At 38.4% G+C, this 21,559-nt stretch overlaps 2 protein-coding genes across 2 annotated transcripts; one reads left to right on the top strand and one right to left on the bottom strand.

The window, feature by feature from the left end:
• The first annotated feature begins 1,931 nt into the window (after window positions 1–1,931).
• On the top strand, window positions 1,932–6,050 carry hdac12 (histone deacetylase 12). The gene is made up of 8 exons (XM_088011683.1): window positions 1,932–2,092; window positions 2,215–2,358; window positions 3,639–3,798; window positions 3,878–4,074; window positions 4,161–4,311; window positions 4,433–4,549; window positions 5,719–5,861; window positions 5,968–6,050. Exons 1-8 carry the CDS (start codon window positions 2,006–2,008, stop codon window positions 5,989–5,991), a joined length of 1,023 nt encoding a protein of 340 aa, XP_087867809.1. The 5' UTR covers window positions 1,932–2,005; the 3' UTR covers window positions 5,992–6,050.
• A 548-nt stretch (window positions 6,051–6,598) lies between these two features.
• Window positions 6,599–16,322, bottom strand: trmt9b (tRNA methyltransferase 9B). The gene is made up of 4 exons (XM_014992487.2): window positions 15,605–16,322; window positions 10,655–10,851; window positions 10,250–10,423; window positions 6,599–8,992 (listed from the first exon to the last, which is right to left on the bottom strand). Exons 2-4 carry the CDS (start codon window positions 10,809–10,811, stop codon window positions 8,040–8,042), a joined length of 1,284 nt encoding a protein of 427 aa, XP_014847973.1. The 5' UTR covers window positions 10,812–10,851; window positions 15,605–16,322; the 3' UTR covers window positions 6,599–8,039.
• Window positions 16,323–21,559: the final 5,237 nt, after the last annotated feature.

The following is a 21,559-nucleotide window of genomic DNA, read 5'->3' on the forward strand; positions in this document are numbered from 1 at the left end:
CATTTGCAGGAGATCCCCGGAGACGAGAGCATGCCAGACGGTGCCTTGAGCTACCTGCCAGTAATTTAAAGCAGACAGAAGAAGGAGTGAACCCAGACACAATAGCAAGAGTCAAGTACTATGTTGGTATTGTTACATGAAATGTAAGTATTTCTAATGCTTACTTAGCAATACTATTCATCCTTATTAAGGTGGTTGCTAAAGAGGATGAGTTCAATGTGGAGAGATAGTTAGGGTGGAGACAAATAAGGAAGAAAAAAAATAAGAAAGGAAGTGCAGTGAATTCAAAGGAGCAGAGCTATCCCCATCCATGTCAATACAGCAGGAAAGATTTGTCATGGCTTGAAAGCTCAGAAATCTAAGTGTAAAAGAAGCTTTTATCACTTCCTGAATCAAAAGGAGAGAAAAAGCCCAGAATGAAAGAAGTCTTGTGAATAATCAATGTAACTAATTTGCATAGAAGTCTCTAATGCAGTTTGGCTTTATTTGAAAGAAGCCAGCATGCATACAGATCATCATGCGAAAAAGGAATTCAAAATGACCCAAAGTGAAAGCAAAGAGGGCTATACGTTTTATCTCATCTACACTGCGTATGTACTTATCTGATATGAAACAGGAACAATCTGTTTCAGTACCGAGCTCACTGGACGACAATGAAGAAGCAAATACCTGAAGATCAACATAGAGGCTCGTTGACTTTCCTCACAGAGATAAAGGCAATCATCACACTGCTTTGTGACGAAAATGTCAAAGAATTTATGCAAAATATATGAAATAAAAACAAACCTTATTTCTTATAACTTCCATGTCTACACAGCTTTATGCTAGTCTGTTAGATGAAACAGCAGATTTCTACAGATTAACTGTGTGTCTGTAATGTGAAAAACAGTTTAAATTGTATGAATAGTTCTGCAAGGGAGTGTAGTGGTAATGTTAAGATTTCTGTTGGTCAATCACACCATCCGATTGACCAACAGTGACCAACAGAAATCTGATTAAAAAAATTAAAAATTAAATTTTTAATTAAAAATTAAACATTTTTAATTTTTAATTATTTTTTTTATTTTTAATTTAAAAAGATAATTTTTAAACTAAAAATTATCCTTTTAATTTAAGATTAAAAAGATTTATTTTTTTTTAAAAAAAAGCTAAAGGGTTATAAAAAATTGTGCAATATATACATTTTCAGCTACAGATTCGTTACCATACTGTAAACAAGACATTAATCCCGTTTAGCGTCACTATTATTACTGTTTGACTACAGATTGGGTCCCTACAGCTAATCTACCTTTTTTAATAATTTATTACTTCTTTAGAAAACTGCACGGAATATGTCCTAAAAAAAAAAGCACATGAATAACGCTGGATGCTGACCGAAGCTGTTAGGCAACAAGCAGAACAACACGTCTTTCTGGACACTGCGTGAAAATAAATAACTTGTTTACAGTGTGGTGACGACATTGGAAACAGCAAAAGTCATTTATGTTAATATGTTTGATTAACATAGCAGCTTAATTAAATAAAATTTAATGTAAACTTCTGAGAAATAAAACACACACAATGAAACTTCTACAGGGATGACGGATTTATAAGAAATCCGTGATACCTGTAGAATGTATGACGGATTCTACAGGTACGGATTTATAAGAAATCCGTCATCCCTAACCCCATTAACACAAGGTGTGCTTTTATGAGCAGAGTCTGCTTTTAATATAGATTCAAACTAAAGCTTTCTTATTTTTGTCTTGCAGGCTGACGTTTGTAAGAACGAACCTGTTAGACCGGATAATAACTGAACTAAATTGATCCATTTAATTCTTAAAAGGGTCAGTAGTGAACCTCTGGTGTAATGATCAATAACGGACAGTAGAGGGAGACAAGGCATCACAACACAAACATTTTGCGTGATTTCTACTCCGTGACAGGAGATGGCAGCAGCAGGAACAGTAAATTCAACACAATTCCCTCTGTTAGATAAGCAACTGTTATTCAACATTAGTAAGAAATGACTTGCATGAAGAGAATATTTTCCAAAACCCGTCGCCTTGTCGGAGTCACTCTCGCCTCTGGCAGATGTTTCCATGCGGAACTAGTAAGTACAAACGCTACATAAAAAACGACTTGCAGGTTGTTGCAAACGCTGAGGCAGAGTATTGACATTACATGAGCCCGTCTGGTTTCCAAACCTCAGAGAACCTCCTGCTCACCCCACAGGTCAGAACCGAATCCAGCGGACTGCCCATTGTTCATCACAGCAAGTATGTGTGCGAGCTTCCAGCAAACCACAGGTTTCCAATGGCCAAGTTTCCTAGAGTTTTACACTTTTTACTTCAAGACCAAGTCATCACAGAGAAACAGGTGAGAAAGAGAGACAGGTGAGAAAGACAGTAGATTAAACTGTAGTAGGAAGTAGGTAACCAGGCCTTCTGAACGTGTTTTATCATTTTCTTTTGCTTTTCTTTGGCTGCTTTTCCCCATTTACTTTCAGATTTTTTCAATTTGTCTGACAATTTTTTTAGTGCATGACATTCTGGTAGGAAAAGATCCCAAAACCTGAGGGGGAACAAGAGATGCACACGTTTAAAAAAAATAAAAAAATAAAAAACACACTAAAGAACCACAGTTAAAATGTATCAAAGTTTTTGTTTTGTTGGCAACTGCCAGACATTGTATGCAGTTATTTTTTAGTTTTATTTAATCTTGTAAACAACTACTAGTAATAGAGAACATAGTTGACATTAACAACTACAATGCACTACTCATATTCCTTGAAATATGCTACATTTTGTCATTACAACCTTAAATGTCATTGCATCTTACTGGGATTTTATATGGTAAACCAAAACAATACAATTGTGAAGTGGAAGGAATGGGACACATTTCAATTGTTTTCATTTATAAAACTGTGAACGTGTGGTGTTCATTTGTATTCATCTACTTTGTAGAACCACTTTTTGGTACAATTACAAGACAAAATCTTTTAGGCTATTCAGGGTGTCGTGCAGTGTTACTTTTCTGCCTTACAAAGTGTTTTTTTAATGAAATTTCAGGTTTTAGTCATCATTTCCCACCTTTCCAAATTAAGACAAATTCAATATTGAAATAATAATTTAATCAATTGTGATTAGGGATTGCCACTGTATGATTACTTATGATCTACTGTAAGGAAATGTGGTTTTATGACTCTTAATAAATGGAAGCCAGTATTTTGGTTTCATTAGGAACTCGTATCAGTCATATATTTTAAAATGTTAGAGTCAGCTCTTCCAAACGAGTCAGAGTGCAATGGAGGGTTTTCAGGTAAATAATACATAACAAATGAAATTATGTAAGTTAGTTGAGACATTTTACAATTTATCTCATACTATTACAAAAAATAAACTAATTTATCTTTGGTATAAAATAAGGTTTTGAAATAGGGGAAAGGTAAATTGACTGAGAACCTCAACTTTGCTTCAACTTCACAGTTATGAGCTGCTTTGTCTTGATTTGTTTCTTAAATCACAGTAAAAAACACAGAGGTTTGAAGTTGGAACTTGACAATACATGAAAGAGCTACGTTGATTATTAAAGAAAAGCCTAAGGTAAGTAAAATAGGTGCAGTTTCCTGTTAATGTTAATCTCCTGCCTCACAGTAGGTTTGGGTTCCCGAGATTGCCTCGAAAGACTTGCTCGGCGCCGTGCACACTGAGGATTACCTGGACAACTTCATAAGTGGAAGAATAAACGAGCAAGAGCAGCGGAGGACGGGTTTTCCTTGGAGCGAGGGCATCGTGCGACGGTGCCGATACGAAACGGGTAAGAAGAACGAGATTTCAGCAGGAGGCCTGACAGCTAGACTGGATAGAAAAGTTCACATCCGGACTGCTTCTAACAGGTGGGACTGTTCTCGCTGCTGAAGTCGCTCTACGGAGGGGTCTGGCCTGCAGCACGGCGGGGGGAACCCATCATGCTTTCCCCAGCTATGGCTCGGGGTTCTGTCTCCTCAATGATTTAGCAGTCGCAGCCAAATACCTCATGAACAGCTCATCAAGGAAGAGAAAGGTTTTAATCGTGGATTTAGATGTGCATCAGGTGGATTTTAACTCTCTCTGTCATTTTTAGTTATTTTCATTTCTGGAACTGACTTTTATTTAACTTCCTTGTTTCTGTGTCCTTAGGGTGATGGCACCGCTTTCATATTTAAAGATGAGCCATCTGTGTTTACATTCTCAGTGCATTGTGGGAAAAATTTCCCTGTTCGCAAACAACAGAGTGACTTGGATATCAGCGTGGAGGATGGGCTGGAAGACAAGGAGTATCTCTCCACAGGCATGTTCACAAAGACGTTCAGAAAATCGACAATGTTTCTTTCGGCTCAAAGAGCATATTTGACATTTTTAGGTAAAAATATTGAATTTCTGTAGTTCAAACTGCTTGATTCTGTCAACAGTTGCAGAGCACCTACCCTGGCTGCTGGAGACTTTTCGTCCGGACCTGGTTCTGTACGACGCTGGTGTTGACCCACATCGGGATGATGAACTCGGGAGGCTCCGTCTGACCGATCAAGGTGAGTTCTTCCTCTGGTATTCAGTTATCCTTATGCACACACTGAAGCCGTTTTCACATTTACACCTCAGTGCTGAAATGTTCCAGAAGGAAGTCAAGTCATACCACAAAAGCAGGCTGCAGTTCTTCAAGCTCATTTTGTAAAGCGCTGCAGTAAAACGTTTCCAGGATCAGAAGATGCGCAGCCATAAGTTAATGCTTTGATTGTTGATATCATAGATAAAAGAAAACACATTTGATATTCCACCAACAAGCTGTGCAGCTTTTTCAGCAAAAACAGCCTTCAAAGTGCTGCTGACAGATGCTGCCCTGGCACTCAGTTTTCCCCATATTCAGCAGCAAGAGCCCATTTACTGCAGTGGAAAATCCCCAGATCTGAAGTATAAAACTCAACAGTGCATACTAAAAAAAAAAAAAACCCTGAATTTTGAAAAGAAGAGATGCAGCTTTTGGGAGTTTTTGTAAAGCTTTAACCTGCTGATACCACTTGAAGCCAATTGCGGTTTCTCTTCACGAATGTTAGTCTAAAATATTTACAGCATTCAGATCATTTTTTTGTAGCCAATAATTATTTAGTCTAGGAGCAGAAGCAACTTTCATACCAGGTGTGTGAGAAGAGCAGTAACTGTAAAGTAATATTTAAAAGAACAATTTCAAAGTTAACATTTTAACTGGCTTTATTGGCTTACTTTGGCTGACAGTTAGCACTGTTAGCATTGCTAACTTTGAACAGAATTGTATGTGCATTTCTTTGAAAATTTCAACCATAGCCTCAATGCTGAAATTTCCAAACCATCTAGAATAAAGCAACTTTGCTGCAACACTTTAAGTCTTCGTACTATTAGCTGAAGTTGGTACGTTTTGTACCAAAAAGAAGAAAATTTTCTAATATGAAGTAACCAAAACCTCAAACTGTTTTTTTTTTGTTTTTGTTTTTTTTGTTTTTTTTAGAAAATAAAAGAACATGTTCCAGGCATGTCCCACTGGGAGTCTTTTTGGTCTCTTTTGTGTTCACCAATTAAAACACAAAACATCAGAGTTTGAGTTTCAGATCTGCCAATCAGTCATCAAGGTTGATTGGCAGGTGGAATTATGATTGGCTGTTGAAAACCAGCTTCTCTGCTAAAAAAAAAAAAAAATGGGTTTCAAACACTGTATTATTTCTTCTAGGGCTCTACCAGAGAGATCTTTATGTGATGAAGACTGTGGTGAAGAGAGGTGTTCCTATTGCTACCGTTATTGGTGGGGGATACTCCAGAGACATCGACAAACTGGCCCTCAGGCACTCCATCGTCCACAGAGCAGCTACTCAGGTAAAATAATCTCAGCGTCCTAAACACATCTCATCAGTCCATCAGAAACTCATCAGTTTCACATATAAAGTGAACAATTATTGCATTCGTGTTCTCCTTGTTTCAGGTTTGGAGGGAGTGTGGAATGTAAAACCGAAAGGTGAACCATGACCTTTAAGAACCAATAAATAGAAAGCAACAACAAGAAAAGGCTGACGATTTGTACCTTTGTTGTTTTGTTGTTCACTAGTATGGAATTTAGACAAAGCAGTTTACCTGTGATTAAATGTTCACCTTTTTTTACACCAACATAAAAAAAAATGCTCAATGTGCCAACATAAACAAGTCCTGGAAAGACACAGTCTAATGGGAGCGCATGTGGAAATGATCTATGAATCAAAAAAGGTTTTGTGGAACCGCAATATCCCCGCTATACTTTCCTATAAACCTTTTAAACGACCAACTTCTACCAGATCATTGGGGAAAGGTAACCGTGGAGAACAAAAGATGGCGCTAATATAACAGTAAAGGCAAAGACGTGTTGATGCATATCATTATGAGTATAATCATATGCATGATTATAAACATAATGATATGCAAGGTTATATTGAGAATATAGACATGTTCACAGCATCTCACGTTACAGACGGATCATGACCCTAAACATTATTGCAACACCTCAATTATGGACAAAATTATTTAATGAAGAAAAAGCTATTTAAAACCACGAGACATTGAGGTATCCACGCCGCACAACATTAGTTGGTCCACACACACACTTTATTAAAAAAAAAAAAAAAAGAAACTCATTCTTCTTGGCACAATGAGTACAGATAAAAGCACAGAGTCAGATTTTAAAGCGTCACTTTTTTCTGCCATCTTCCGACATGAAGCAGTGACACGTTAATGGTACAGTGCAATGTTTCATTCACAGTAAATGAGGCAGTTTATTTGCTGAAACACACTGCTGGTTTTTTTTCAGCTTGTTACAAGACATTATGCAGCTGTTCCTGATATTAACATCAAAACACTTAAGACGGGTAACACCAGTATTTTAGAAGATGTTCTAAGCTGTTCAGAGCACTACTTGTAAAAGAAATGACTTACAATGCCTTGCAAAAGTATTCGCACCCCATGGAATATTTCTAGATAACATTTTTCCAAGGATCTGAGGCGATAGACAAGCACAAAGTAGTCGTTTTAAAAAAAAAAATAAAATAAAACAAAATAAATATAAAAGTGGATTTCTATTTGTATTTAGACCCATCAAATCAATTACTCCTACATAAAAGCCAACCCGATTACCTCTAAAAGTTGCATGTTTAAGTTGCACAACACCTTCTACCTTTAATTTTCAGTATAAATAGAGTTTTGTAAGGGCATCACAGATTGGTTAGAGAACTTTAGTAAAAGAAAAACTGAATAGTGAAGACTGAAAAACACCAGGGTGGAAGGGTTTTAGTTATGAAAAGGTTTAAGGCAGGGTTAGATAATGAAACAATAACCCAATTTCTTCAGAATTATGTGCCATCAAATAAAAATCCCAATCAATTTAAATAAATTTTGTGGCAGCAACATGACTAAAAAAGTTAAAAGGAATATTAATACTTTTGTAAGGCACTGTATAAGCCATCTATTAAACATCTAACAGAGAACACAAACAGATGCTGTCCGTTTGGCTCGACATACTCAGAGGTAACATCCATGTTTTCATAAAACAGGCAGACAATAAGATTCCTACACAGATAAAATGATTAGAATACCAAAACCAATGGAAGTTTATAATGTCCGTCAGTCTTTCTTAAGTCGCTTTGGCTTTTAAGCCCAAAAAGGAAAACGGTGCAATCATCAACATCCCCTTAGATTTGAAAAGAGTTCAAATAAATAGAAGAAAGCTCAAGTTGTGTCATAAGGTTTCCACCTCTTCCTTTCACACAGAATAAATACTTAAAATGTTATTATTATTACTATTATTATACAGTATGCCTTCCCAGCACACTGCTGTGCTCTGAGCTGAACCATTTTACTTTAAGACTCCATCTTAAATCAGTGCTAATAATAATAATGTAGAAGCAGAGGAAATGATCTGGGTGTCTGTAGCTACAACTGCACATTTACAGACATTTTCCTGCGTTGAATGTAAAGCGTTACTGTGTGGCGAAGTGCTAAAATTTGGCCCACACACAACATGAGTTAAAATCAAATTTTCCATAACTGAACCTTCTCTGCCACCACACACCAGTTGGCGTGGTCAAAGTAGTTGTGTGTGACATGGAGCTCTTCGACGTGATGCTCTATCAGCTCTGCCAGCTCTCCCTCTCTGAAGACGTGATAGTACCTCAGACAGGAAGCTTCCACCTGCTCCTCGGGACTCTGTGTGCCTTCCTGTCGCCCTGTTCCTACTGGCCCCCCGGCGCTTTGATCTTCAGACTGCCTCAGGTTCTCCTGCTGCAAGGAAATAAGATCCGGCAGAGCGAGTGAGCCACACTCCTGTGCTAAAGATACTGAGACACCCTCATTTTCTTTGCCGTTATTGTTGGTTGGGTTACTAGGGCCTCCGGGATCGTTCCGATCTTTTTGCAGGTCTGTGTCCGAGTCAAAAACGTCCTCCTCTGATCCGATCACAGACGGAGGGGAAAAGAAGCTCGAGACCTGTTTGATGAGGCCTCGTCCTCTCGCCCGCTGGTTGGGCTTGTTCCCCTCATTTTCACCTGTGGCTGACGGTAAATGTCTCAGGTCTCTGGAGGACGGCCAGGAGATGGCCAAGCTTCCAAAATCAAACACAGAATCCAGAGACCTGGAAAAGAACCACAGTCTCTGTGTCCTCTGCTGCGGCACCGCCTGGGTCACATCTTCTTCATCGGCCACAGAGGATGTGCTTCTGACCTTCCTGTAGTTTTCAGCGTTGTCAATGGCTTCACTCACGCTCTGTGCCGCGGCCCGCCTCCTGGGTTTGGTGTCGTCTCTGTTGAAGCTGGAGGACAGATGAGGGTTGGGGTTCCAGGGCACGAAGATGTCCTGTTTCTCGAATTTCCGCCGCTTCTGCTCCATGGCCCACACGTAGATCATGATGCGTCCGCCAACTCGCAGCGTGCGAGCCATCTCCTTTATTGCCCGAATGCGACGCTCTTTGGTGGAAAAATGATGAATGACTGTGCAAAACACAGGCTTTTTTCAGAATAAAGAAAGATGGAGGGAAGATGTTTACAATGCCCTGGGAAAGTATCTATTCTCTTTGAACCTTCTCACGTTTTGTCTTGTTACAAGCACCGACTTCAGTCTATTTAACTGGAATGTGTGACTGACCTACACAACTATCACACTTACATAAAGAGAAAGGAAGATGATACTTGGGTTTCCAACATTTTTCTTATCAATGAAAAAAAATTGAAAAGTGTAGCATAACTTTTCAGTTTAGGTTCTGAACTTGAATGTGAAAATCTAACTCTTAAACATAGCTCTGGCTGTGTGTTTAGAGTTATTGTCCTGGTGAACACCAACCCAGGGCTCATAATCTCGTGAACCCCCTGCCCCCCCACTCAAACAAAAAAAAAATTAAAATAGCAAATTGGTTTGAGGCTTTGTGCTCTCTTAATGTTGACCCCCTTTACAAGAGATCTGAACAAACAAAAGTGCCATTATTGTCTCTGTCTTGTTGAAATTCACTGCAGATATTAAATCAAACCCTTTGCTATTCAGTTTAAACACTGAAACACTACTTAGATTTACAGATTTATAACATTACAGGACAAAGTTCTTAGGATTGCAAAGGGCCTACAAAACCACCCACATGGTTTGGGTGAGTGATCATGTCTCAGGAGGTTTTTTCATTGTGAGTCTTTCCATTGTCATACAACAGAATGATAAATGGTGGCTTTTATTCTAGAGTATCAGACAAAGATGACAGAAAACGCATGACGCTTTCGGTTTCGAAAACCAATAATTCTCCTTTCTATTTTACAACAATGCACTCATTTGTTTTGGTCTTTCACCCAAGATCCCAATAAAATTGAAGTCTGTGATTTTAATGTGACAAAACATAAAAAAGGAATTCAACGGGTAGATACTTTTTCAAGGCACTACTTGATCATTACGTGTCAACACTTGTAAGAAACAAATCATGCCATGCACTGAGAGTACACACTGTAACTGTGTTTTTGACTGCTGCCCTAACTGAGCATAATATTACGCTGTTAGTTGGAGGAAACATGAATTATTTCACACTGTTGACTTAGCAACACAGGGTGCTGTAAACTGATGTTTATCATTAGACGTGGTAATGAAATTTACACCAAATGGCAGCTACAGATGTTGAGCTCATGCATACAAAGGGAGTAATAAGGGAGTAATAAGCTGCGTTAGTCATCTTTAACTGTGTGTGTGTGTGTGTGTGTGTGTGTGTCCAATACCGGCTATAGAGAGCACAGCATCAAAGCAGCCGTCTCTGTAAGGCAAGCGCAGGCCGTCGCACATCTGGACCTCGTGTCCTTGGCTCCAAGCAAAGTCCACCAGGGGGCGACAAACATCGCACCCCAGCTTGAACACCTCCTTGTTGATATGGAGGTATTTGCCATTGCCACAACCTGCCAATGACAAAACAGTTAATTATATATTTATATATATATATATATATATATATATATATATATATAAAGTATTACAAATAACATAAAAGACAAGAGGTTTCATTACATGCAGTATTCATTTGCTGTTGTATTTTAAGCCTCTTTTAAATGATGTGAATATAGACAAGAACAACAAAAAAGGACATTGGTTTAATTATCATGTCATCACATTTCTGAGGCGACGCCCACCGATGTCGGCCACGATGCTCCCTGGAGGCAGGTCCAGCAGGAACTGCCGCACTTTCGGCCAGGCTTTGTAGCGGCTGTCATTGAAATATGGAGCAATCTTGTCGTAGACACTGTGCACATGGTCCCTCTCCAGTTGACTGGCAGCCTCCTCCATCATGTTCGTCGCGGCTGCCTCCTGCAGCCTCACAGCTTCATGGCTGCAATGACAAGAGAACTCATTAAACCATCAAACATAGTGCAGAGAGTTGGAGCTTTTTCACACTTTGTCATTAATCAGCGCCAAATATTAGGATTAAACATCTGAATGGTGTGGGGTACGTCTGTATTCAGTCCCCCTGATATAGTATTTTGTAAGACCACCTGTGAGCTGTACTTACAGTTGCAAGTCTTTTGGGGTACGTGTCGATCAGCTTTGCACAAACAGAAACTAAACTTTTGGCCTCTTCTTTGCAAAACAGCTCAAGCTCAGTCAGATTTGATGGTGAGCATCTCTGAACGTCAATTTTCTCATCTCAAAGATTCCCGATTGGATTTAGGTGTTAACATTAGCTGGGCTACCTAACTTATTAGTTCAGGGGTGTCGAAAGTGGGAGTCATTTATGGCCCTTGGACTGATTTTGTGTGACCCCCTTCCAAATGCAGTTCAAGACTGATACAAATTTGACCCATCCAGCACAAGTCTTCATCTGTAATCAAGATAAAATTATTACCAACATCATTTTCTTATTATGGAAAATGTTGAGCGCAACACAAAGTATTCATGTTTTTATGACCAAATTTTTAGAATACGTAGAACCATGTTTATCCAGAGACTAACTGAAAACCCAACTTTTCAGTACCCAAATCAGCTTTTATTTAATTGGCTAGAGAAGCATTTTGAAAGAAAGTGAAGTCCTGTTCTTACAGCTGAAAATTATTTTGTTCGATCGAGCCCAAAAGAATCCAAAAACTAAATGCCTTTCTTTAAATACAGCAAACGTGCAAAATTCCTTTTATGTTTTGGATCTAGGATGAGTAACATTGTTTTGTACAAAAAAACAAATCAAACTACTTTATTTGCTTGATTTCAGTTTTTTTTTTTCCATCAGATTGTCTTGGCTTGCGAATGCTTTTGACAGGGACACCCCTTTATTAGTTACAAGTCCAGCCCTTGATGTTTTACAACCCCTTACAGACCCAGTTTTGTTTGCAAGTATTTTTGTCATTACCCTTCACAGGTATACACAAAAGTACTTAGTTTTAGTCTGCTAGTTGAAATTCCACTAAAGTGTATACTTTGGTAAAGCACTGCAGTTACTCAGCTTGGCTGGAGAGAAAAACACCTAAATAAGGACCCCAGGGAACAGCCTGGTGATGTTTTTCACCACATGCTTGTTAAGGTCCAGCGAGGTCAGCTGGCAGCCTTAATCAGCAGACACACTCCAACGTGTGTCAGGCAGCAGCAGTGGAAATTTAATGCCAAATGTTCTGCTGTGTCCCTGGAGTAGCGGCAGCATCAGCCAGCTTTCTCGTGTCCATAATGCAGTCCTCCAGATGAACATACCCTTGTTAGGAAAAACACAGAAGTCGTCTAATGAAGCTCTGAGCAGCTCCAGCTCTACAGCGGTAATGTGAAATTGATGTTTTAAAGACGGAAGCAAAATGATTCCTGGTGGTGTCAAAATGAACCACTGCAGGAAACCACTGGTATCACAATCAGCTTGTAAAATTGTCAGCGTAACTGGGATTTATACAGCAGCATTGTGTAATAAATATTTCGACTTTCGTTGAGATTCCTATTATGCGATTTACCCTCTGCTGCATTCCTATCCTGAAACCTTCACAGATGCATTCTTGATCCGTTATCCACGGTTCTCCCTGCAGTCCACAAAGTTTATTAGAATGCAGCCCCTTAGCTTCTGCGGTGCTGCTGCTTTGTCGCCCTCAAGCAGAACACTACAAAGAATTTTGATTATTATATAAAATGATTACTTTGATATATTAGGCAACAAATGCCTGAAGATGCAGCGTCCTTATTCAGCTGGTGTGTTTCTGATCTTATACCGAACCTCATGTGGTGGCTTCTAAGAAATATTCAAAGGAGGAGTTGTTACAAAGGCGAAGAAATCAATGCTGTAGTTGTTTCCATAAAGATTAGTTAGACCTCAATAGTTTCACACAAAGCATTTTTTTATATTTAATGTGCAAAAGTCCTACAATACCTACCCTTTGCAAAATGTTTGTTTACATGCTGTTTTCATTACCAACCAAATGAAAGACATTTTTGAATTTTGTTGTACATGTCACAATGGCAATAAAGGTAAGTGAACTGAATTACCTCCAGAAACTGGAGTGTTAAAGAAATTATCAACATGAAGCAATTTGAAGTTTGTGGATGACTTCTGGTCTAAGATTTTTGTAAAGCTTTCAACTTGTGTTACAACCTGTGGCCAATTTTAATAGTACTTTGTAAAGAAAAGGTATTAAAACTATGTTAGCACAGCCTTTCTTTTATTAATGGTGAAACATAAGTAGAGGTCATGTCATGCTGTAAGTGTAAAAGAGCAATTACAAAAATATTATTTTCAAACAATAATTTTACTTTCACAAAAAGTTGACTTTTTAAATTATTTTAGCCGTGCAGTCAGCAGAGATGGTATTGCTAAAATGTGGGCTTTGTATTTTTTCCCCAAACATGCATCTTTCTACATGCAGCATATTTCAAAGGCTGACATTTCAAATGGACAGAAAAAAACTGTACACAATCCATCCTTTGTGTTACCTGCTTCAAGTCTCACCCTCTTTTGCAACCTGAATGAAAGACAGACATTTCTCAACATGTAGACAAACCAGTTTCCATCTCTCATCTCTGGGCTTCCTCAGGCTCCATTTTAAAAGCTTTTTTGATTACCAGCTAACTTCAAATCTTCTTCTCAATCTTCTGTCAGTAAAAGCAGCAATGCTGGGCTTTAAACAACTAAAAATATATTGTATTTTTAAGTTTCTTACCAGCCTTTCACAGCTCACTAGGGATGAACACGGTGAATATCATGCATTTCTGGTCAGCAGCCAATTTCTCAGTACATCTCCATTTATTAACACCTTGTAACTCACTACATTTCTATTTATAAACTAAACTGTACACAATGAATATGAAAGTTTTCAATTTCCTTTCAGCTGATCTTTACTGTTTTGTATGCGTGAGCAAAAATAATATTAAATCATTAACCCCCCCGCCACACACACACACACACACACACACACACACACACACACACACACACACACACACACACACACACACACACACACACACGCACACACACACACACACACGTTACTGCAGTCAAGCCAGTCTTGATGTGGTTTGCACACAATATAATCAGAACTCAAAACCTTCATTCAAGTCAAATTCAAACAAGCTGTTCCAAACCGAACAAAACCTTTATTGAAAAAAACCGCATCTGCTTCAAAGTCTCTCTGGGAGATATTGGCCACAATGCAATACCTGACAGGTTTTTGTTCTCAGATTTTCTGCTCCATGCAATACAGTGACGGGTGCATCATTCCTGTGAACTGAAAGCATCAGATGAAAAGGCCTCACATCAGACACACCTGTTTGAGCATCTGTTGCAAAAATCAAGCATTAAAAGACAAGCAAAACAACTTTCACTGCTTATTCGGCAACAAGAGGAAAGATTCACATTTATATTTATTAATATGGTCTTCTGTAGACACTGCTAATTCATGCCTGAACAATTTAAAGAACCTATCCAGCTCTTTAAAGTCAATCAGCGAAAAAACTCACTAATTTAACCAAAGCACAGCAGTGGGAGCTAATGATCCATCTAATGCCAGACATTTCCCCCCCTGATCTCTTTTTACAGTGTGCACACAATGAGGATTGTGGGAACAGGATATGCATGGGGAAGACTGAGCAGAGACATATTAAATGTCTATTTTAGTCTATATAAACTGCCAGATCCATCTCCTCAGTGTGCCGATGTACTCTTCTGGTTATGAAAGTAGGCTAGCCAGCATCCCTCTGTCAGACCTATTTCTGGATACTTACATCATCCCAGCGGAGTGGAAGTAAAACATCCTCCACATAAGGCTTTAATGCAGCCTCATTTACTATATTATCAGTGTTGGAATTGGAGTTCTTTCTTCTGCTCAGTAGACTGTGGTAGTCCTCAGCTGACATTATGTAACCAGCAGCTGGGAGGGCTACAGCACTGGCTCTGACTGACAATTGGAGCTAAAATTAAATCAGGGGACAGATGCGATGCATGACAGACACAGAGCTGTTGGAGGATCGGGACAATTGGTGGATAATTGTTAATCAGTCAGTTTAAATACAAAAATAAAAGGAAGAGTTAAAAAAGGAAAAAAAAAACAATTACAAAGTGACATATAGATACAGAATTATGCACAACTGATAGCTCAAAAGTGTTTGCATTAAACCCAAATAATTCTGGTTATATGTATGCAAAACCAGGATGGTAGCCCAGATATGGTGTACTGCAAAAGCGGACATCTGAGCAGAGGGAGGAACGGGAACTGATTTACCCATCAGGTCTAACAGTTGTTCCATCAAAAATATGAAGAAAGGGCTCACGAAATGAAAACATCCTCGAAGCTGGTACCGTTTTAAAAATTAACAGTAAATATTGAGTTTATTCAAAGCCACAGGATAGCTTGGGGGATTAAAAAAAAAAAAATCAATAATACTTTCTAATTTAAACCAGGTATCCAGACAGATTTATGCGAATTTAAAAACAAATAGTTAGACGTAATTAGTTTCTGAACTGGATTTCCCGTCAGCTTAAATAAAAACATCAACGCCAAATGCTTCACTCCTTATGCATTTCTAAATATAAAGGGAATTCACCTTAAATAAAAATCAGTTCATGCACTGAATTGACAGTCCAAATATAGTTTAAAAATGAACACAGTGTTAAGTTCACTTACTGTTCTGGTGTAATTATCCGCCCCTATCCTCAGGTCGTCGGAGTTAAACTTCCCTCAGTGCTCCAGGCGAAGGATCTAAATGGTCGACCCGTCATGAGGATGGGCGGCAGGTGTTGGTCACAGAGGCGGCGGGAACATTGTGAACAGCGTGGGGAGGATGGCTGGAGTGAACCGAAATCTATGGAAACACCCCCCGTCTGAGTGTGTGACCGCCTGGAGCTCAACCGCAGCACGGCATCATATCCATAGCATGTTGGTGCTCCTCACGAGGCAAGGCGGTGAGAGTGTAGGACAGCACTTCCTGTGGTGCATTTCAAAATAAAAGTCCGAAATTGCGAAGGCAGAACAACAAAAGAGCAGTGACATTTCTTTACTTTTAAGCATTTTATGCTCCTTAAATTAAATATGCCAGAGGGAAATCCAGACACCTCCATCCAGCTCGCAGCTCAATCTGCAATGAATGCTGGATAGGTCTCTGGGTGATTCCTCCAGCAAAAAAAAAAAGAAAAAAAAAGCTGATGTATTTCAAACAAATATACATTTTTTCCAAAAATATTTAATACTTTATTTCAATCAAAATATCCAAATCCAGGGGTACATTGGAGCTCCTCTAATAAGAACTGACATCTTATCAGTTCTGTTCTGTTTTCCAGTTATTACTCTTGGTTGAAGTCTAGAGATCTGTTTTCTCTTGGGGCACTTTTACTCAGCCAGTACAATGCGTGTTAAAAGGAAGGAATTATTTATAAGACACACAAGTCTGGTTGTCCCAGGGTCCTAAGGACACATAAACAAGACTGCTGTCTGAAAATTGAAATCAAACTTGAAACTTTTCCCCAATTAACATCTGAAAATACCAGCAGTTTCCAGAAAGTGGCCCAAGTGTCATTGGTACATCACACCATCCAGCCACAAAGTCATCTCACTCTTAAACAAGTCAGCCAATGCTGTACTGTGACTATTGGCAGCTTACAACTGTCACAGCGGTGGGTTGATTTCAACCCCTTCATAAACTGGTAGTTTCAGACAACACACACACACCCAGCAAAAGTCATAAACTTTGACTTTGATTGTTTTATGGGATCCATGTGCACATCCAAAAATAACCCCCAAAAGCAGTGGGTTGGACACCCACGCTCCTGTGTTTCTATTTTCGTTTTTATTTTGAAGGCTAAAAAAATATCTTGTTTCTGCTCTAACTGAGGTGAACTTGACTAGGCCGATCAACCGTTGGTGTGTACGTAGATGACAAGCTGTGCGGTCGCGGCACACGGTTGTTATTGGCTGTTAGCCTCACGTGACAAACACAACAAACAACGTGAAAGGCAGCTGACAGCGCACGAGAGCTTTTAATTTCATGCTTGGACCCCTTTTTTCAATCAGCGTAAATTGACTTTGCAAAAAGATGACAGCAAAAATAAACTACACAACAACAAGATAACTAAGCAACTTATATCAGATTTTTTAATTATTTCTACCTTAGAAATCAGGTTCCTGTTTATCCTGATTTTCTACTTAGAAACCCAACATGGATTATGCAAGAGGCAATGTGTTTTTCAGTGGGGAGCCCATTCCCCTCCTACATTTAGTTTGTGTTGTCCTGGTGAGCCAGCTCTGATTTTATTTTTTTCTCTTTTTTTGTCTTCTGATCATTAGAGGTAAGAGGTTCATCACTGCCATTCAGGGAGCACAAATCACTAATCACAACTGGCTTACATAATCATCATTCTAAGCACGCCTGCTCTTTGCAGCTGCTGGCTTCCTCACATAACAAACCTGAAGTCACCTGGCATGCAAATGTGTGCAGACAAACACACAGACGATTATAACAAATACACACCTCTTTCACACTGTTTGATTTGCTCACTTTTTGGACAGCTTTCTTTCCAGGAAGAAGCACAAGGTCATTAGCCCCTCCATAGATGACCTTTCCTGTTTGTGATTTCCTGTTGCTGAGCTGCATATTGTGTCATGGTTACACAAGTGGTTGGCAAGTCTTGGTTGTACTTTTCTACATGAGTCAATCCCCTGTGACCAATGCTGGCATGTGAGAGGGATTTGGTTAGGAAAAAAGTGCAAAACACTGAGTCATTGATGAAAATTTATTTATTTTTTGATTAATGCAGGTGTTAAAGATACATTCAGGAGAGCAAAACACAACTGCTAAAATATAATTTATAACTTAATAATAGGGAGGTTATTTGCAAGCAGGCTTTTAAGAAGTCGCTAATGCAACTTTGCTTCCAAAATGATTGTGGACAGAAGTTAGCAGATGTTCTTCCTTCTATTACAATCAGACTTGACAGAACTGCTCTTACTGTGAAAGCCCAACATCTGAGAGTCCGTATGTAAAGGTCAACTTTGGTTTCTGCATGAAAGGGAGTATTAATTAGGCTTAACACATGTGATAACTGCTCCAAGAAATACTTCAGTCCTGAAAATAAAGAAATATTACATGTTCGAAATAAGAAAAGGCAATAAAGAGAGTTAAAGTAATACTGATTTATGGGATAAATACAAATATATTTTTTAAAATAAAAAATGTACTTTCCTATTTGCTCTGTACACGTCTTAACTTTTTTTTTGGTCACACTGAAATATTTATGATCTTCAACACAACTTTAACATCAGACAAAGATAAACTGAACAAATGCAAAAGCAGTTTTCAAATGATTGCTTCATTTTGTAAAAATACTCAAGCCAACTTGGCTCTGTGTAGATGGAAGCCACTGGCCTTCTTGCTACATCAATAAATAACTTTGATTAACCAGAAATCTGAGTTTCAGAAACCTCACCTGGGCCTTATCACCACCAGATCTGCAGAATAAAATAAAAAAAGTTATACAAATAGGATCTTTCAGAGAACATAATCGGTTAAAAAAAGAAAATGCGTAACAGCAGTCAAACCTTCCCAGGAGTGTCATTAAGAAAAAATAACCATGGAAAGCCTCAAGACACAGCTGACCAAAGAAGAAAACACAAAGGTTCATTTTGGTTTAGCAAAAAAAAAAAAAAAAAGAAAGAAAGAAAGAAAGAAAAAAATCACGTAAAGAATTTCAGTTTTTAGCATGATGTTCTAGGGGAAGTTTGCTGGTTCAGGATATGGACAATTTGCTGAAATTAATGGAACCACACATTCTGCAAAAATAACATTACGGCTTTGGAGTGGCATAGTCAAAGTTTATACTCAAATTTGTTTGAAATTTTGTGAGATGACAGCTTACATTCAAAACCCCAAAATTCAAAATTTACAGAACTAGCTGGAATGATACATATTTTTTATGGTTTTGAATTCATAATCATTTAAAACCCTAACTATGATGGGGCAACAGTCTGCTGGTGGTTCAAGAAATATAACATGGAAAGGGCATCAGAGATTTCTATCTTTTTACTAGAAGGAAACAAAATCATAAAACTAATGCCAAACATTGGATGAAGTAGTCTGGAATTTTCAATTTCTCTTAATTGCTGAATTTATATACATAATCACCTTCATTTGCATGTTTATGTGGTTTCTCATTATAATAACAATGTCACATCTCACACACTTCATTGCAGCCGCTGCTGCTCCTTGGCACTCTTTACAATTCTGCATCTCTCAAGAGGTCTCCGTGTCCAGATTGCTTTCAGTCATAACCGTCTCTCCAATCCAATTATGCCCAACTAATGCACTATGAAATGTGAACATTTGAAATAAAAGTTAGTATCTGTGTAAAGCAGGACAAGGCAACAGGTTTATGAATTTAAATTGACTATGTGACTGATCAACAAAACAGAGCACACTTGTACAGGAAAGAAAAAAAAAATCTAAAATGTGTGGCATCCACCTTTCAGATCAGTTTCACTACAAACTCTCAGCTACAACAGCCCCCATACATATCACTTTGTGCTTTTCACATCAATTGTGTTCAGCATCAATTCACGGTAAATGTCATCACGAGGCATGTAAGGCAATCACTGAGGTTCTGAGCCATGTGAGTTTGCAGATCTTACAGCTGGGATTGTGGACTCGAAGGGGCGTGGCTTCCAACCGGGAGTTTTCACCTGCAGGGGATCCCCTCAGGGGGATATCTATGATTCCCTGTGCATTTAAAGCTTTAAATAAAAGCATGTTAATATCTTCATCGGATTCTTCTACTCAATGCATTTTCAGGTCAGAAAGACACCACAGGATCATACAAGTCTCCTGTCAACACTCAAAAATCTGAACAACCCCAGATACTGGTTTTGCTTTATGCACGTCACACCTATTCTGCAGATAATCTCAATTTGTATTGTACACTCATTCTTCTTTGAAATCTTCTCTAAATTACCAGAAATACTAGTTTTCCCATATGAATTATTGCATTTAGATGTTCCAATCACTTCCATGGCCATAGGCATAAAAACAAGAAACTAGGCATATACTGCAGACTTTTACAAAGGTTTGTGTGAGGCTGTTTTGCTCAGATGTATCCTGTGCAATAAATCCAGTCACCAAGTTATTCCAGTTAGTGGTAAAATCTGACAGTGAAAGCGACTGGGAACGACAGCAACTCTGCCGTGAAGTGGAAGGCCATATAAAATCTCCGGGCATAGTTTGCGGATGCTGAGGAACAGGGGTCGCAGACTTTGTGCTGAGTCAAAAGCCAAACTTGACGTGACTGTCAGATCAGCTCAAGAACAGTGCCGACAATGTCATAAGGTCAAAGTAAAAAAAAAATAAAATAAAAAAAGCTTTTAGGAGGGAGAAAGTCAACAGAAGCACACGAAGAGAAATTACAGCCAAAACAAGCGATATCTTTAAATCCATGGTTTAAATAGGACTATGCAATCACTTTAATTCAACAAATTTGAGGTATTTAGCTGGCTAGTGATGTGTTTTCACATTTTTTAGTGCTTTAGCATTTCTCAGATTGATCGACTTAAAAAGTTGCAATTTAAAAAAAAACTGCAATTCATCTGTCAGTGTGGAGTACGCTGCTTCAAACAACTGCATGGTGTAAAGCCTACAAGAGAGGATAATAAATATTAACATTTTCTGTTTTCCATGCACTTGTAATATCTTTTCTTTTAATTAGCCTACTTGGTTGCACATCTCTATTAATCTGGGTATGCTGTTAATAACCACACCATACATTTTTTATGATTTGTTTTTAGACTTTTTACATTTTTATGAATATGTTTTCTTACACCTATTTTTAACTTGCTGCTGGTAGACCTGAATATTCCCACTGTGGGGCAATAAAGGATTTTTCTATTCCATAATATCATGATGCATGAGAATGGGAAATCATTCCCAAAACTTTTATAGAGATTGTAAAAAAAAACAAACAAACAAAAAAAACAGGTTTGCTTAAAAAAGAAAGAAAATAATAAAAAAAAAATCACCCAACAAACTGACCATGAAATAAAAGCAGTCTCAGTCTCATTCGAGGAGAATGATTGCTCTGGGTAATGTGCACAGGAGGGATTACAAGAAAAAAAAAAAAAGTTTCACCTTACAGCACTATGTGCTGCTCTAATGAGCACCGGAGGGAACAAGGAGACCACGACTTATTTCCTGAGAGACAGTAATCCTAGAATGTCAGAGAAAGATTCTGCACTGAAGCAGTTTCACAATGTATTATCATTTTAACTTGCTTGAGTTACACACAGGTTATACAGCACTGGTCAGCGGAAATGACAAGAAATTCTGTTTCTATTACTGAGTCCTTTGTGTGTTTTTCACTTTCACGCTCCAAACTACTCAAAGACAAGTTCCCTGGCTTAGACTATTAAAATACTGATCCCGGTTGAGCTTACCAATAAAAGTATTACTGATGAAAACCTACCTTATTGCATAAAGTCACAGACTTTGATAAGAACACCAAGTGACTAAACTTTTTGAAGTACTGCATTTTATACTTAACTGAGAAAAAAAATAAAAAATCACTGTAAGATCACCTTAAAGTGCAATGATGTATGCCCAAAGCT

This window comes from Poecilia mexicana, unplaced genomic scaffold (genome assembly GCF_051168715.1).
Source record: "Poecilia mexicana isolate PSO_F unplaced genomic scaffold, ASM5116871v1 scaffold_13, whole genome shotgun sequence".
Lineage (NCBI taxonomy): Eukaryota > Metazoa > Chordata > Actinopteri > Cyprinodontiformes > Poeciliidae > Poecilia > Poecilia mexicana.

Bases quoted from the DNA above. Each gene is read 5' to 3' on its own strand.
- hdac12 (XM_088011683.1), top strand. From the start codon at position 2,006: ATGACTTGCATGAAGAGAATATTTTCCAAAACCCGTCGCCTTGTCGGA. The intron at 2,093-2,214 runs GTAAGTACAAAC...CTCACCCCACAG, and splicing joins GATGTTTCCATGCGGAACTA to GTCAGAACCGAATCCAGCGG. The intron at 4,075-4,160 runs GTGGATTTTAAC...CTGTGTCCTTAG, and splicing joins TGGATTTAGATGTGCATCAG to GGTGATGGCACCGCTTTCAT.
- trmt9b (XM_014992487.2), bottom strand. From the start codon at position 10,811: ATGATGGAGGAGGCTGCCAGTCAACTGGAGAGGGACCATGTGCACAGT. The intron at 10,424-10,654 runs GTGGGCGTCGCC...TGTCATTGGCAG, and splicing joins GAGCATCGTGGCCGACATCG to GTTGTGGCAATGGCAAATAC. The intron at 8,993-10,249 runs GTATTGGACACA...TGTTTTGCACAG, and splicing joins TGCTGTGCTCTCTATAGCCG to TCATTCATCATTTTTCCACC.